The sequence below is a fragment of the Telopea speciosissima genome, chromosome 11, assembly GCF_018873765.1.
Source record: "Telopea speciosissima isolate NSW1024214 ecotype Mountain lineage chromosome 11, Tspe_v1, whole genome shotgun sequence".
NCBI classification, from domain to species: Eukaryota; Viridiplantae; Streptophyta; class Magnoliopsida; order Proteales; family Proteaceae; genus Telopea; species Telopea speciosissima.
The window spans coordinates 53,844,092-53,862,436 of record NC_057926.1 but is presented as its reverse complement, the minus strand read 5'-3'; the positions used below and the strand labels follow the sequence as shown (position 1 = coordinate 53,862,436).

The window sequence follows — 18,345 nt, the reverse complement described above, 5'->3', positions numbered from 1 at the left end:
TTGTTCTATCATGCTGAGCTATATTGATTACAACTTTATTATCACAATAGAGTGTCATAGGCCCTTCTGGTGCTATTCTCAGATACTGGAGAAGTTTCTTCAACCAAATGGGTTCGCAAACCCCTTGTGCTATCACCCTGTATTCTGCCTCAACTTGGGATCTGGAAACCACATATTGTTTCTTGCTCCTCCATGTTACCAAATTCCCTCCAAGAAATATACAGTAGCCTGAAGTGGATCTTCGGTCATCGATAGAGCCAGCCTTGTCTGCATCAGTAAAAGATTCCAACTTTAGACTTCCATTGTTTGAGCAAATGATTCCTTTCCTTGGAGCTGACTTTAAATACCGAAGAATTTTGTACACTACTTCAAGGTGACCAGTCTTCGGATCATGAAGAAACCGGCTAAGAAGTCCCACAACATAGGCATGTTTGGTCTTGTGTGGGAGAGATAATAAGCCTTCCTACGAGGCGCTGGTATCTCTCTTTGTATACAAAATCATCACCCGGGCTCCTCAATTGGTGATTAACTTCAATGGGAGAATCAACAGGTTTACATCCAAGCATCCTTGTTTCTTCAAAAAGGTTAAGACATACTTTCTTTGAGATATGAAGATCCCTTTGTTTAATCGGGCTACTTCAATCCCCAAGAAGTATATGAGATGTTCCAGATCCTTAGTTTCAAATTCAGCTGGCAATCGGGTCTTTAGGGATGAAATTTCTTCCTCATCATCACCAGTGATCACTATATCATCCTCATACACAATAAGAGCTACGACTTTTCCATCCTTGTGTTTGACAAACAAGGTGTGATTAGCATTACTCTGCTTGTACCCAAACTTGACCATTGCTTTTTGAAACCTGCCAAACCAAGCACGAGGAGACAGTTTCAAGCCATAGAGTGACTTTCTAAGTCGACAGACCTTGCCAACTGTAGTAGATGAGTCAAAGCCAGGAGGGATGTCATGTAAACTTCCTCTTCAAGGTCACCATTGAGGAAGACGTTTTGTACTTCTAGTTGTTGGAGATTCCATCTTAGGTTTGCAGCATAAGACATCAGGGCTCGAACAGAGTTCATTTTTGTAACTGGGGCAAAGGTCTCCTGGTAATCAATGCCATAGATTTGCGTGAATCCTTTGGCAACTTATCTTGCCTTGTACTGGGCCATAATTCCATCTGCATTTTGTTTAACAGTGAACACCCACTTGCACCCGACTGGTTTCTTTCCCTTAGGACAGGAAACAAGCTCCCAAGTATCATTTTTCTTCAGGGCCTACATTTCCTTTACCATGGTAGTCTTCCATTTTGGGTCTGTCATAGCTTCTTTCCAGCCCTGTGGGATAGACATGGAGGATAACGAAGAAACAAAAGCCTGATAGGTGGGAGACAAAGATTCATAGGAAACAAAATTAGAAATGGGGTGTTGATTAGAAAAGGATAGCAATAGGGCGAACATCAATAGATGGAGAAGGAGAAAGGTTACCTGATGTTTTTTTAAGAGCCCGCTCAGGAGGCAGGATGACATATTAAGGTGGGAGTAGGAGCAGCTTTCTCGGCGACGAAAACGAACATAGCTAATAAGTTCTTTTCCACCACTTACCTGAGCACTCCCCTTAAAGAGGAATGGTATCAACGACAAGAGGAGGCATCTCTTCCTCGAGATTATTCTCCCCCCTAAAGAGATGGCGGATAGAATGGTTCATCTTCATGAAAGGTAACATCCATGGTAACAAGCAACTTCATGGAAGGAGGGTGATAGCAGCGGTACCCCTTTTGCGATGCAAAATAGACAAGGAAAATGCCCTTGAAAGCCCAAGGATCTAACTTGGAATGAGTAGGAGAGTAGTTGAGCAAAGCAGACACAACCAAAGACTTTGGGAGGAAGATGGGATGCAAGAGCAGATTCAGGAAGCTGACTGGAGTTTTGAAGTCCCGAGAAGCGGAGGGGGCCCTGTTAATGAGAAAGGCAGCAGTCAAAACTGCATCCCCCAAATAAGATTTTGGAACATTGGTAGTAAACATAAGAGACCGAGCAACCTCAAGCAGATGTCGGTTCTTTCTTTCTGAGATACTGTTTTATTCTGGTGTCCGAACATAGGAAGTTTGTGAAAGAATCCCATGATCATTAAGATACTTAAGAAAGGGACCATCTATATCCTCTGTCTCATTATCACTATGCAAGGTGCGAACCAGGGTGTTAAACTGGGTCTGAACCATATTATGGACAGATTGAAAACAAGAAAAGGCTTTGGATTTTGTTCGCAAGAGATATAACTAGGTTAAACGATTGTAGTTATCAATAAAGGTAATAAACCAACGATATCCACCCCGAGCAACAATGCGAGAAGGACCCCACAAGTCAGAGTGTATAAGAGAAAAAGGAATACTACTTCTATTGTCACTAGGTGGATAAGAAATACGAGTGTGTTTAGCCAGTTCACATACATCACAAAGAAAACTTCCCTGTGGACAATGTTATATTAAAGAAGGAAACAAACAGTGCAAAATAGGAAAAGAATGGTGCCCCAAATGGCGGTGCCACTTATGTAAGTGCTGAAGATGACTGTCAGCTCGAAGAGTGTGTGCAGAGACCAGAGGAGGTGCTGCCGGAAGAACGGGATCTAAGTAGTAAAGGCCATCTCTCACCTTACCATATCCAATCGTTGCCCCCGTCACCAGATCCTGAAAGACACAATGAGTGCAGAAAAAAAGTGAACATTGCAGTTTAAGTCAACCGTAAGACGGTAAATCAAAAGTAAATTAGCACACACGTTAGGAACGTGGAGAACAGATTGAAGGGATATGGCAGAAGAACATGGAACAATTCCTTTACTAGAAATGGCAGAGAGGGATCCATCAGCAACTTGGACCTTGTCCTTACCTGAACAGGGGGTATATGTACTAAACATGTCCAAAGAGCTGGTAATGTTGTCTGAGGCTCTGGAATCCAGTAGCCAAGAGGGACTTGGCTGAGAGGAAGCAAGAAATATGCCTGACTGTACAAGGTGTGAAGCTGAGGTGGAAGATGCCGTAGAAGGAGCAGCAGTACCCATCTGAGCCATCATACGTTGTAGAGCAACTAACTATTCTGATGAGAAGGGTGATGAAGTAGGGACCATTGATGAAGAACTATCACTAGCATCAGCCACATGAGCCTGAGAGCATGTGGTTCCTTGTTTACCACCATGTCCCCCTCCCTTGGGATGTCCATGAATTTTCCAACAGGTTTCCTTGGTGTGACGTGGGCGGCCACAGTAGTCACACTTAACCGGTTCTCTACCAGAACCAGCTGGTTTGAGCACATCAGGCTGAGTAGGAGAGGCAAGAGCAGAACAGGAAGGAGTGTTAGTCGGCGTCATAAGGGACCGACGACGTTCCTCATGCTGAACTAGATTGTATACCTCAAATAGTGTAGGAAACTTGTCCCGGCTAAGAACCTGGACACAGATCTGATCATACTCTGAGTTCAGTCCAGTAAGGAAGTCATACACGTGTTCCATCTCACACTCAGTCTGGAATGCGCGGGCATCTGTGGGGTCAATCATGGAAACTAAATGGTAGAAGTCTAGCTGCTGCCACAGGTTATTAATGGGAGAGTAATAGGCAAGGAGTGACAATTCCTTCTGTGTAGTTTCCCAAACCTGTTGACACAGCTCATAGATCTGTGCATAGCTGTACTGGACAGCATCCCATAATTCCTTTGCCGATTTCAAGAGAACAAAACTGGGACTTATGGTAGGTTCCATGAAATTTATTAAAAATGACATGACAAGGGCATCACGAGCCATCCATATATTAGCAGCCTCAGTGTCCGATGGTTTTGGCAGTATCACCGGTCAAGTATCCCAATAGGTCATTTCACCGAATAGTGAGAATACAAGCTTGGGAGTTGGGACCAAGTGAGGTAATTGGAACCATTAAACTTAGTTGGTCCAATTGGGAGAGTAAGGTTGTGGCCATGGGTGCCCAGACGACTCACCGCACCACCTTCTACTCCTCCCGTAGAGGTTGCTGAACTTTCCATAATAAAAGGAGATAGAAAATCTCACTGGATGAGAAGGTAATGATCCAAGGAGCAATATAGAGGACCAATATTCACAAACCAGCAAATAAAGGAGTCAGCAACCAGAAAATACCACTGGGCAGCAGCGATCACAACAGCCAGTAGCAACGAAATATAGGACAGGAGTCCTGAGAGGGCCGGCAGAAGCCTAGGAGTGACTAGGAGAGGCTGGCGAGAGCAGGTGAGGCCTGGTAGAGGCCGGGGAGAGGTAGGCAAGGCTTGGCGGAGGGAGGTGAAGGCCTGGAGGACCTGGCGGTGGTGTGTGAAGGACAGGGGCAGAAGGCCCTCTGCGATGATGATAAGGGGACCTGGAGCAAGGTTCGAAAACTCGGGTCTTGGAGCCATCTCGGCCCAGCAAAAAACCGAGTTGGGCCGAGATCTCGGCAAGTTTGTGCGTTTTTTTTTTTTCCAACTCGGAAGCCCATCTCAGTGGGTTTTAGACCTCTTTTGGGTCTGAAAATCGGTATACAGCCTATTTTAGGCCATTTAAACATAATGGCATTATTAGATTTTGCAAAAACAAAGTCCAAATAGGACTTTTACATCGGACCCTTAGTTGGTAGGCGACGACGTATTAAAATAGCATACTATATACATTAATGACATAATTAATAATTTATGTATATAGGATTCAAACAAAACATTCAATTAATAGGAAAACAACTTAATAAGCATTACAAATGTTAAAGTGAATAAGTGATACATCAAATTGCTCAAGCTTAACAAATAACAATGTTACAAATTACAACTATCATCACATAAAATTAGATTGAATGACATATTCATTCCCCATTTGTCCCACATAGTCTTGCCATAACATATTGTTGCTCCACTGTTGCATATAGTCCTCCACAGCATTCATATAAGAGTTCTCATCCACATATGCCAAGACCCCTATCCTAGGGTATAGCTGTTCCACAGTGGCGTTAGACCGTTGCCATGAAGGATGAGATCCACTGCTTATGCTACTGTCATATTGAGGAATGTATGGGACTGGGAATGTGGACCCAATGCTGGACTCAATGCCAGACTCACTGCTTTGATAGTCATACGCATGTGTTGACTGGCCAAACTGACCATAGGAATTATATTCAGAACCAGTGCTCTGCTGGCCATAAGCATAGTCATAATGAAGTTGAGATGATTGCCACGGCTGATGCTGACTACCAGTATCCATACTCTTGCTTCCAAAACTTGCTAGCATGGTGTTCATACTTGTGTCATCATATTGAGGTTGGTTGTGTTTGCGACCAGTCCTTCTCTTGTACGTTTTTTTGTGGCCACCATGGTCTTGATCTTGTGTGGCATGTGTAAACTGAGACTCACCTGTGAAACGCACAGGGTCCTCCTTTGTTCCCACTTCATACTGGTATTACTCGCGCATCCCCTCATGACGATCATCATAATAACCACCACTCTGCATGCCACCACCACCACCACCACCAGCATCACCACCAGGAAGGTCATCACCACCAGCAGGGTCATCACCATCACTATCACCACGATCATCATCATCCTCATCAGGAGTAGTTCCTGTTGCAGCCTTAAAAGGTCTCTGTGACTGAGAATGTGCACGCCCCTCTTGCGACATATAGTCGTCAAAATTTGTACCGGTTACGGACGCAATGGTGGAGTCGGGCCTACCTTCCGGCTCATCCATCTCTGGTGCACCACGATCCCTCACCCACTGGAATAGGGGATCCTCATCATCATCAGAGTCCTCCTGGAATATGTTGGCTAGCTCGATGGGATCTTTATCATTGTTCTCAAATTCTTCACGTATGTGCCTCATCCTTAGTCTCATATTATAATGCACTTACACTAGCTGCTCCAGCCGTTGACTACCCAATCTGTTCCGCCTCTTTGAGTGTATCAATGCGAATGTACTCCAGTTGCGCTTACGCACCCAGAGGATGAACAAGTTTGTGAGAGCACTTTGATTGCTACCTTCCTCAGGTTGGGTGAACTTGTACCATAAAGCACCTACCAGTCAACTGCATTATAAACATAGAATCTTAAGAATATGTGCATTGTAAAGGGATAAAATTATAATTCATAAATGTAAAGTCATGCCACATTGCCACCTACCAGGGTCTGACTTTTGTCTACCCTCCACTGCAGCTATTCGACTAAAACTTGCTGAGGCCTCTCTGAAGAATTTGATCTATTTTCATTTTAAATTTCAAACAGTGTTAGAGGCATTAGTATTTGCTATTTAGTAATTACATTCCTTTACTGACTACCAATGTACCAAAGTCCCATAGTCTCACCTCATCATTGCAGTCAGATTGTGTCTTGGGATTGACCTCCAACTTCCCAATAACAGCTTCAACTGCCAGTAACAAATCCGTGTCCAGCCCAAGATTATGCAAGTACTGGTATTTTGGATTCAAATAGTATGCTAGTAAAGGGGAAACCACAATTATAAGTTGTTAGTGACTTAATACTTTCGAGTTTTGAATATGTAAATATAAAAACTCATATAAAGTGTAAAGTATGTTGAAGTGTTGAACTCACCAGCTTTATACAAGGGATGACTCAAGTGCTTCTCCCATCGCTCATCAATGATGTTAATGTATGAGCGAGCACTTCGAGGTATTGCAGTTCGGACCATTTCCTTCATCTTCTGCAGGGCAGCATATATGTGGGGCAAGGTAGGCTTCTTCTCCGTGTCAACCATCCTTAGTACTGCCACCACTGGCTCTAATATGGCAACAACTTTATACAAGTCCTTCCAAAATCCATTACTTGCAATGGTCTCTTGTGTTGCCTTCCCTTCTTCTGTCCTAGAACCTGGCCAACTAAACCATTGCTCACTTGCAAACATTGACCTCAGACCTACCACCTTCGACTGAATGCTCTTCAATGCAATGTAATTGGTGGCAAATCGAGTGACACCAGGCCTCACTAAATCCCCCTTGCATTTTTCCCTCATCATGGCTAAAGTATAACCATGGTTATACACAAAGGTGGTCACTTGCCTTGCCCTATTGACCACACCAGCCACCAAAGCTTTTTTCCCCATGTCCTTCAGCATTAAATCAATAGAATGGGCTGCACATGGAGTCCAAAAGAGGCGGATCCTCTTACTCTTCTTGTTCATCAATTTCTCTCCAGCCTTCTTAAAATTTGAACCGTTATCCGTCACAATTTGGATAACGTTCTTTGCTCCTATATCTTCCTCCACCACTTGCTTCAGTAGCTTATACAAGTATGATGCATCCTTGACATGCTTTGATGCATCAACAAACTTCAAGAAGACAGTCTTCCCATTACAACTCACCATGAAATTTATAATGGACTGTCTAGTAGGTCCAGTCCAACCATCAGCCATAAGAGTAACCCCATATGTGTCCCACCTTGGCTTCAGACCCTCTATGTACTCTTTCGGCAAATATACATTATACAACTCATATAGTGTATGCCCCTTCCATCCTTGGCTAGCCCTCCCTGTAGCGTCAAGGAATGCATTATAATATGTTCCTTGTGCTACATTAGCTGGAATGCCATTGTATAGCATAAACTTGCTGAAGGTTTTCCGTGCTTCCTCTTGTTTACCACCAAACACTTGCGGGATGGTTGGCTGGAAGGCATCTTGTTGCCTAAAGGTAGATGGATCCTGCTCAAAAATGGTATCTGGGGAATGTGCTCGGGGTCGGACTTGGGGCCGTGGGATATCTCTTGTGTCAGTGCTTCTCCTCCTCTCATCTTGTTGCACTGGTGCAGCTGAGCCAGATCCACCAGCTCCTCTTGCTTGCTCATATGCTCTTATATTCTCAAAATGAAAACTTTGCCTACTCTCTACCAAAGTCTGCTGATAAATCCTATATTCGGCCTCTGATTCGAACTCACCAGGTGTAGGCCTATATTCAGTATCATCTCCTACTCCTCCAAGGATGTCTACACCAGGCCTCTCTAGAACTGCCTCATCGAAAGCTATTTGTTGTCTTTCCCTGTCAGCTTTCTTTGTTCGTACTCCTCTCAAGTTTTGTGCCATTGCCAGTTTTACTTGGCTCGGAACATTTCGGCATTTGGCAACATCCTTGCCCAGACCAAACAAATGTTCCTTTAATCTAGTTGCTCTTCCAGAATTTAGAATCTTTCCACAGTAGTTACACTTTGACTTCTTTTTGTCCTCAGACATCGGAACTCCATGTTGCCATGCTATATCCCCCATTGTGTAAGAAATATCTTATTTTTTACACTGTTACATAAAAAAACATGTATGAGTAACTATTACAGACTTAAAGTAAGGTATTAAACACTTAAAGTATTGTATTCATAACTATTAAACATAATATGAAGCTACTAGAACAATCAAATACCTATCTCTTATTTATTCCCTAACCCTAGTATTTATTTATTAATTAAAAATAATATTTACAATTTTTATTATAAATAATTATACCTTCAAATATAAAATATTACAACATAATTATGTATTTGACATCATTTGAAGTTGGACATTATGTACAAATGTTGTGCATAATTTTCCAACAAAAACAAGTATTTTTTCTTAGTTTTATATATATTTTAACTATTTTAATAATATTATTATTAAATCTGAAAAATAAAATAATTTTTTTAATGGGTGAAAAAAAAAATGACTCCATGAGGCTGTAGAACGTGCAAACTTGTCTAACATACATCAAGATCACATCCAAACAATAAGTATTTATCCTATTTTTTTTAATTTTTTTTTTAAAAAAAATCATTTTTTTTCCAGAAATTAAAATTAAAAATTTAATAACCCAAAAAAAATTCGGCCTCCATCAAGTGATAGATCGGCCAAACTTGTATAACATAACTCAAAATCACACCCATCTACCAAGATTTCATCAATTTTTTTTCAAAAAAAATAGGTTTAGGGAAAATGGGTTACCTTTCAAAAAACCTTCAAAATCTTGATCAATCTTGCAAAACTAAGCTTCAATCTTTAGTTTGGCACCAAAATCAGCTTCCAAAGCTTCAAATCCAACCAAAAAATGAAGAAGGGAAGATAAGAATTGAGACTTTGAGCGAAGAAGAGAGTTAGAGAGAAGAGAGAGCAAAATAGAGAGGAGTAAGAATGATTCTGTCGAGCTGGGGCTGTTTACAATCTGTAGATGGCTTAAATGAAGTTAAAATGGGTCAAGCTCATACCCGAAACAAGCAATTCGACCCAAGATCTCGGCGAGATTTTGCATTTTCTCTTCCTGGTTTCATCATAAAATCGAGCCAGAATTTCGCGAGATCTCGGCGAGAAAGTGCACTTCTGAGTTTCATAAGCCATCTCGACTCGGTAAATGAAAAAACCGAGAATCTCGGCGAGATCTCGCGAGATTTCGGACTATGACCTGGAGTCCCTGCGTGATGGCGAAAAGAGGTTGGGAGGCCTTGTGCAACACTGGAGAAGGGCTTGGAAGCCCTGTGTTGCAGCAACAAGGGGCCTGGAGCCCTGCGCTATGGAGAAGAAGGGGCTGAGAAGCCCTGCGAGATGTGGCGGCAGTGCTGGGATCCCTGGCAGGGGTCCAGCGGTGATTGAAGGTGGGCCTGAGCAGTAGCAAAGGAAGAGGGCTGGAGACCCTGGTGGTGAGTGGCAGTGGGTGTTGACGCCATTGTTGGTCAGTAGGTCAGCGAGTCAGTGGAGGCAACACACTTAGTTGAACATGCTCAGCCTTGGTAGGCTGAACCCTCAGATGCGTGGGTCCCGAGTTCTTCTTAGTGAAAGAAAAAAAATACCTAAAAAGTATTGGTCTCTGATACCAAGTTGAGAAGAATAGATTGGCTTGTCTGGATGACTGAGGCCACCACTTTATTTATAACTTGAGAATATTACAAATATGCAATGATTTACACAATCACAATCTAACGCAATTACATGTGTGTAATGAACCTAGACACTATATGTACCTGGTTACGTTACACACATTAATAAAAGAACCAAACCAAGAACCGAACTGGTTAGGGAACCGGTCTACACTTTAACATATTTCAACACAACACACATCCCAGCGCGTGCAGGCCCACACACACATGGCTCCACATGTTGCATCAAAGGGGGCACAACAACACATAACACAACCCCTCGCAGTTACCAGGGATCAAACACCTGACCTCCTGGCTCTGGTACCATGTTACAACCACTTATCCCAAAAGTTGGAGCTGTTCAGTAAGGGCCCCAACAATGTATTATCAACAAATAACATGACTCACCTATTGAGAGATATTAAAATTTTCCAGTTCTGGTTTCTTAAGCCCTACGATTCTGGTCATTGCTGGAATCTCTATTTCACCCGTATGTGACTTAGGATTCCACATTAATACTAATTGACAACATTCTACTCCTAAACCCTGATCCTAGATTTAACACTTCCTAGTACTACTAGAGCTTTCCTCTTTTCATATACTGCAGCAACATTCCCTTGCTTTAGCCTAGATGTTTACCTGAAGCTTGCTTCACGGTTTGGAGGCTCTAATTGTTGTGAAACCCTAGTTCTAGAATATTTGCATATTCTATTTTGCAGGACTGCAACTGACAGGTTTCTTTTTTCTTTTTAATATAAATTTATAGATCATAATTATTTGAATATTCATCATGCTCCAGTATCGGTAATTTTTTTGGTTTTATTTTTATTTTTATTGTTCTATTAAGTTTTTCTTGAGTCTTAACAATTCCTCACTACTACCATGGTAAAAAAAATACCGGTTTCACCATAATGTAAAATAGTATAGAGAGGTATCCAAAGAAAAGAAGCAGGATATTAGCAAAGTGGATGGATACTCGTGTATTTATATATCCTTGACTTTTGGAAATGATACTTATGGCCCCTTTCTTCAGTGCTTGTATTTTGTGGACATTGCATTTTAGATTGACAACATTCTCTCCGCAGTGCATAACAAAATGTCAAATTTTTCTCCCCTCAGGAAATTAGAAACCTTTCACTTTTAGCATTAATACTGATAAATTCCTTGAGCATTAATGGCAGTTGTTTCACATATAGAGATACAGGGACTGGTGTGTGTGTGTGTGTGTGTTCGCGTTTGCATGTATGCATTTGTATGCTCATGCACATCTGTGTCATAGCCTGTAGCTTTGGGTTTAATTTTTGTGCACCAGTAAAATCCTAAGAGAATTGAGGCTCTCCAATGCTGCAGTTGTATTATGCGTCTGCAAACTCCAGACTGAACCTTGCAAAGTCTGATGGGTCATCCGAAAATGAAGTCTATATGGCTCCTCATGTTCTAGCTATGACAGCTACTCCGATCCCAAGGACACTTGCTTTGGCTTTATATGGGGACATGACTCTAACCCAAGTATGTAACGTTTCTTCCTCTTACTTTAAATTACTGATATTGTAAACAGTGTGCTAATCCTGTTCTTAACTATTAATTGTTCCTAGGCCTTGATCATCTGACTTAATTCCTGAATAGGTTCCATAACCCTAAAATGTTGTAGATACACCCTAGTTGTCATGCTTCTAATGTTCATATGTTTTGATGTGTTTTCTAATGGATACGGGAATACAATGTAATACTGAATTTGCAATCAAGTCGTAAAAAAATAGTGGAAGCATGACCCACATATCACACCATATTGTCGCAAACTGCTTATAATGGTTATTGTGTGCTGTATCTAATTTACCTAGATAATTCTGTAAGCTAAGCATTAATTCAACAAAGCAAAAATATTATGTTTGGTTATCACTAGGGATGTATTCTGATTTTTTTTGGGGGGTTTAATTATCATTTCGTGAATCATGAGCTTCTAATAACTCACTGTGAAGGAAAACATGATGCAATGTTCTGACAAGGTTCCTTTTTGTATATTTTTTTCTGGGGAGGATATGAAACGATTTCATTAGTATAGGTAAAATCTCATGTGTGGTTGTTATATTTATCCTTTTACAAAGATAAAAGCATATCAGGGGATATTGTACATTTAACAATGACCACCAATCGACACCTAAGGAAGATCTAGACTTGTAAACTTCTAGAAGCACATGCCCAATCGAGCTGGTAAGACAGGTTTTCCCATACCCTAGTGATCATGACATCATGGAAGTTAATAACTCGCCCAATAGCCAGACTAGCTTTCTTAAAAAATAGTTATAAGAATGTGGAGAGCAAGGGGGACTGAGAAGTTGAAGCAGTGGCCTTACCTTTGATGGCATCCCTGTAAGAATGGTTCTGGGAAGTGGATGAAGCCCGTTTCAGACTTTTGCGCAGTCGGTGATTTCTCAGATTGCATTCCATTTGTTGTTTGTCTTGGTGAGAGTAAAAGAGCAGTGGGTTTCAGGTGAGGAACTTGCAGAATGCAGAGAGCAAAAAAGTGGGGGAGAGGAGTTGGTAGGTGAGAGTGGTTTGTCAACATGACTATTCAGGTTTTCCCGTCTTGCTTTTCGTCAAAAGATTGAAGACAACCTCCCCACGTTATAAATTAAAACTCTATTGCCCAAAGTTACATAAAAGCCCCTCTGGTTCTGAGTTTATTTTATTCGTTCCCCATTCTTATTGTTAGTTTCCAGAAACACTCCCCAATTAAATATTTGCTTCCAGCTGAGTCCATAACTCTGTTTATCTTCACTTATTGGTTCTGAACTTCAAATTAATTACAGAATTGCCATTATCTTCTTATATTTGGATTCTTGTAATTTGAGTGGGTCATAGCAACCAAAGATTAAGGTTTTGGAACCCAGGGTTGCGTTATATACCCACTCAGCTTTATAATTCAGCTATCAAAAGTAAATCTATCATAACTAATACCTGAACCCATATCATATAATAATAAAGCTGCTAGCAATCTCATATAAAACCTGATTTCTTTCGAGCTTATTGAAAAATCAAAGCCTGAGAAACTCAATGGGGATTCTTCTACATCACCCTTATATTTTCCTCTAATGTGTTGCAATTCCAATAGGGTATAAAAAAAATTTTCTAAATGTGAGCACAGCATGCGGTTGAACTCTTTGTTTACTTTTTATTTTCGATCACTTCCACTGTTATACTTTGCCCTGGATCTGTTAGCTGAACCTGTATTGATTCATCATCAATACCTAGGTCTTGTACAACGAATTTCTGTTGACATCAGTTAATTTTATTGTCAAATTTTCATCACTCACATGAACTTGTAAGTTGTAACCACTTGAATCCTGAGGTCTCGAGGGCAGTTATGTGCTTTTTTTTGTGCTAAAACAAACATTTTGTGGATTGTATTTTTAAGAAGTCTCAAATCTTCTAGTGATGATTCAATCTGCTATATACCATGATGAACTTCTTGTAGTTAATTGTTCCTTTGACACTGAATTTCAGTTACAACTTATTTACTACAAGGCTTCTTTAATGATAGATAACAGATTTACCTCCTGGAAGAATACCAATAGAGACATACATCTTTGAAGGCAATGATAAGGGATTTGAAGATGTTTATCAGGTGATTGTGCTTGTTTCCACCTTTTCTACATTCAGCTCTCAGTGTATAAATAGTGATCTGGCATTTCAAACAGCGGGTTTCTTCCCACTTACTATTAAAATTATTCACTTGTATTTCTGTTATTTCTTTTTCTGAATTATGGGATAGGCCATAAAATTTCATTTAAAAGGGATATCAGTCAAAATGGGTGTTTCAATCTCTTACTGGCCATTCTTTTGTGGAGTGGAGAAACATTTAGCCATACAAATACCTTAGACTCATATGCGAACCTCATTTATGACACTGTACCTGTGGGGAATTACAGCCTATTACTTGGCCTCCAAAGTCTAATTACTCCTTTCTTTCCAAAGGTTCCAACTAATGACAAAAAGAACTATTTGGCATGATAATTCCTTCGGCCTAAATGCATGGGACAGGCAGTATTTCCTGCTTATACAGAAACAGAAAAACATCTGCTTCTCCATGTGTCCATTTCAGTACAAACAAAACAATTTCTGTCATCTTTTCTTAATGCATGTTTTTTTACTTGGCCACACTGAGGTAGCCCTTTCTTTAACAGTCCACCGTTTTCAGCCATGCGGATGGTTCCCTTTGGTCAAACCTACCATTGGATGGAAGCCATACTTAGTATTAAGTCAAGTTTTGGTCCCCATTTCCATTTTATGGTCCACCATTATAGGCTTATATCACTTTTGCCGTTTTATGTGTATGTGTGAATCAAAGTCGAGTATTCAACTAATTTCAAAACTTTATATCTCCATTGGGAAGATTATACTTGGGATGAAACTTAACATACTGACAGACAATGGACTGGACAAAAATTGAGCCCCAGTGGAACTGCCATGTGGCAGATATTTGTGCTACTAAGGAAAGGTTTGCCATATATTTGTGCATGTGTCTATGTAGATGAATAATGTCTCATTTTTTCTTGTTTGTTGCCGGGGGGGGGGGGGGGGGGTTGGGTTTAGATTATAGCCAACCCCATTTAGTTGGGATAAGGCTTGGTTGAATTGAATTGAGCTTTTTTGGTTTAGATTATAGTTAAATTGTGTGTAAATGGTATGAGATTTTGCACATTTATGTGGAATTATTGTATATTAGCAAGTGTCCCTCTCTTCGGGTCTTTTTGGTATCATTTTTCATTTCGTTTTTGGCCTATTTAAAAAAATCATTACTGAAACCCATTTTTGATAAAAAAATAAAAACAGTTTGGTAACTACTAAACATAATTGGTTATAGAATTTTTTTTTTTTTAAATAAATAAAAATTTATTGAAGATTAAAAAGGAGGCAAACAAGCCTAAAGATAGACAGAAGGCAAAGAAAGCTAAAGCTAAACAAAGGGACTCAGTCCTAAAACATAATGATGCAGATTTATCACCAAATTGGGCTTCTTTTATTAGGAATAAGTCTAGGGTTGGGATATATATATGTTGGGCCTTTGAACCCAAGGGTTTTCTATGTAATAGGCCACTTTAATGAGCCTAAACTAGGGGTATATAGGTTGCATACGGGATTAGCCCAATACTTAGTTTATTAAGTGATCATGTGATGTAAGTTGGGCTGGATTAGGACTCTATAAGTCCTGTCATGTTTTGAGTCTATTTCCTTTAGTATTCTAGTTTCCTAGTCAGTTTAAGTTACCTAGTAAGTTGAGGAATGGGTTAGGCCTTTCCTTTTAGTGTAGGAGTCTAATTTTGAGTCTTTTATATAAGGTTCTAAGGTGGTCAAATATTGAATACGAATTTGATTAATAAAAAATATTGTTTTGCTGCTGTCTTTGCTGCTGCTGCTTCTCTCTTCAGAGATTGTCTTGTGTGTCATATCAAGACCCCCCCTTGTGAGTAATATCAAGGTTGAAGGACTGGAATCCCCAGTAACTCCTTGCATCTTGTAGATCGGGAGGTCCTCTCTTAGCTTTTCTTAAATCTTATACTGTTGGAGATCAGTGTTAATTCAAGTAAGTAGTTTTATAATTCTGCAATTTCATTCTTCTTCTTAATCCTCCACTTAACCCTAATCGATTCCCATAACCCTAGCCTCACTCTAAAATTTGTCCAGCCTTATCTCTCCACTCGATCTCAGTTGCAGCCCAATCTGTCCATCTAAACCCTAAATCTAATTCTGCCCTAAATTTCAGAATTTCGTAACTCATCCAAACCCGAACTTCTTTATACCAAAATAACCCCCTAGACCTGCATATTACAGCCATATAAGACCCATTCCCAAATTCCCATCCTAAACCCTAGAATTAACCTAAATCCTAGTGTTGTCCATTCGAACCAGCAACCCCTTTTGCTATTGATCCTGTTGTCTGGCTCCTAGTTGGTCTCCTACCTATCTAGGACTACATTACATAATGGCGAGGGCAACAAGCCACTCGCTCACCCAAGAGAAATAATAAAAAGGCTACGGGGGATCTGTGAGGCGCATCGAGGGGGTCCTTATTCTATTTGATCGTCGGGGGATCTCAGCATATAAACCAGGCCGATCAAAAGCCACACGGGCCAAAAGAGCCTCCTCTGGCGAAAAGGGAGATGGAATTTTTTGCAACCCCACTCCTAACTCCTTTTCAACCTGATGTTTTCCTACCGCCGCGACCACTGCCTTAACACCAAGATTTGCATTCCTTTGACCTTGAGTTCTGGCAATAACTGGAGTTGTCATATGGGAACCCACACGACCACCTCGAAGAGCATTGCTACGTCTATCACGATTTTACCGACCCAACACCTGAGTCCACCCGCCTTGCACCTCCTCTTGATCAGATTGTTCATAACCCGACCCACAAGGATCCGATCTTTGAACTGATTCCACCTTATAAGGCATATTTAAAACGGAAGATTTCTCTCTAACGTTCAAATTTGAAAGCCAAGGAACATTTACGTGAGGGTTAATAGAAGTAGTAACCACCACGCCTTTCTCCACTAAATTATCGCTAATCGCCCAAACCGGCATTCACTCAAACTCCTTCCAAAAAACCTCCATTCGATTGGAGCTGATTAACCAAATCCCCTTCAGCGGGATTCCGCCACATGCAGATTCCGGACCCTTGAAAAATCCGGCGAGTTCTCCATTCCTTCGCCATTGGTAGAATGAGAAGAAAGTGGCCTAGCCAAAGACCCCTCACCCCCATCGGCTAATCTAGCATCTCCACTATCCTCACGGTGTTCTTCAACATCTTGAACAGCCACAATTTCCCCATCAGAGAGGATGTGCTCTCCCTCTTCTGGGGCTTCTTGCGTTAGATTGGTTGTCCCCTCCCTATCCTTACCAATTGCAGAAACAATTCCCCCTGAGCCACTTTCAACTGGGAACAAAGTTCCTTCAGTACCATCAGCGCAAGGTGCCACCTTACCCCCTGCATTTGAGCTCTTCTGAGGCCCCTCGGCCCTTGAGACAACAACGCTCCTAACGGCAAGTCTCCATCGACCTCCCCTCCCCACTCTACGAGTCCCTTCTTCTAAAAAACCTTGCCTCGGTGCTAACGAGAACCATCAGCACCTCGCGATGATCCCTCACCACACCATCCCTATAACGATTAACATCACCATCAATGGCTACATCTGCCCCAGCAGCCCCAACATCTTGGATCGCCTCCTTCTCCTTTGGTTCTGGAAGGGCACCCCCATCGTCTTTGGTTTTAGTTGATTATAGAGTGAAAAACAGGTTTGGTGCGAATGATTTTTATAACAATTTTTGAAGAAAGGGCCAAAGCCCCCATATGTAGTTTAAGTGGTGGGTGAATAAGGCATCTCTTCACTCGTCTTCCTCCCCAATCTGAAACCCTCTTTATCCTTAGTCGTTTCTTTACCTGATTTCTTCTCCATCTTCTTCTTTTTCTTTTTCTTTTTCTTTTCTTCTTGTATCGAAACCTAGCTGAGCCTTACTCTCCCTCTACAACCACTCAAGGTACTAAAACTCAGAACTCGGTACCAACTCGGTCCCTTGAAAAACCAAGTTGAGTCGAGATCTCGCCGAGTTGGTGCATTTTTTTTTTCCAACTCGAAGCCTCAACTCGGTGGGTTTTAGACCTAGTTTGGGTCTGAAACTTGGTATTCAGCCTATTTTAGGCCATTTAAACACTGACACTATCAGATTTTGCAAAAACAAAGTCCAAATATGAGTTATGTACCGGTCAAACTTAATTTGGTGTGCACGAATGCTGTCAAAATCGCTCTGAATGAAAATATTTTCTTAGACATCAAAACAAATGAATATTTTACCACGCTTTTGATTTTTAACAATGTTTTACCATATTAAGATTTATGGAATTTTTAGATTTGAGAAAAACCCCAGCATTAGAAAGTTGAAAATTGCACCTATCGCCGAAAATCCAATTTTTGTTCTTGAACTGGGGAGTTGACTTTTTTTCCTTTTGGAATTTGATTGTTTAACTATTTTTATTGGATTCAAATAGGGGGTATTTGCTTATTTATGAATAATATCTTAAGTAAATGAAATACAAAACATTTACTTAAATGATATTAGGCATAAATAAGTGTCTGTCTTAGTTCCTGGCCTAAATAAGTGTCTGTATACCAAGGTTTGCATAGATAGGTGTCTGTATACCAAGATTTTCCACCAAGATCTCGAGATTTGGCACTCATATAAAGGAGTTTGGGTCGAGATCTCGGTCGAGTTGTTGCACTTTTGCAACTCGTATGCCAACTCGTCTTGGTTTCTCACGGCGAGTTCTCGAACTATGCAACCACTGTCATTGAACACTCTCCCTCCCATCTTCTTCCTCTCCATTTTTCTTTTCAACCCAAAAAACCTTTCCATTTTTTGGGTTGAAAAATTGAACCCTCTTACTGCTTCTGTTCTGGGTTGGGGTAGGGGCGGCTGGGGTGATTCAGATGTTTGGTATAT

General features: G+C 40.9%; 1 protein-coding gene across 3 annotated transcripts in view; it reads left to right on the top strand.

Moving 5' to 3' along the window:
* The window catches only part of LOC122644647 (ATP-dependent DNA helicase homolog RECG, chloroplastic), a 133,882-nt gene that overhangs the window by 94,656 nt on the left and 20,881 nt on the right, over positions 1 to 18,345 (top strand). For all 3 annotated transcript variants that reach the window (XM_043838034.1, XM_043838036.1, XM_043838035.1), the window contains 2 exons: positions 11,200 to 11,358; positions 13,391 to 13,474. In XM_043838034.1, coding sequence (XP_043693969.1) covers positions 11,200 to 11,358; positions 13,391 to 13,474 — 243 coding nt within the window. The remainder of the gene's footprint in view (positions 1 to 11,199; positions 11,359 to 13,390; positions 13,475 to 18,345) is intronic.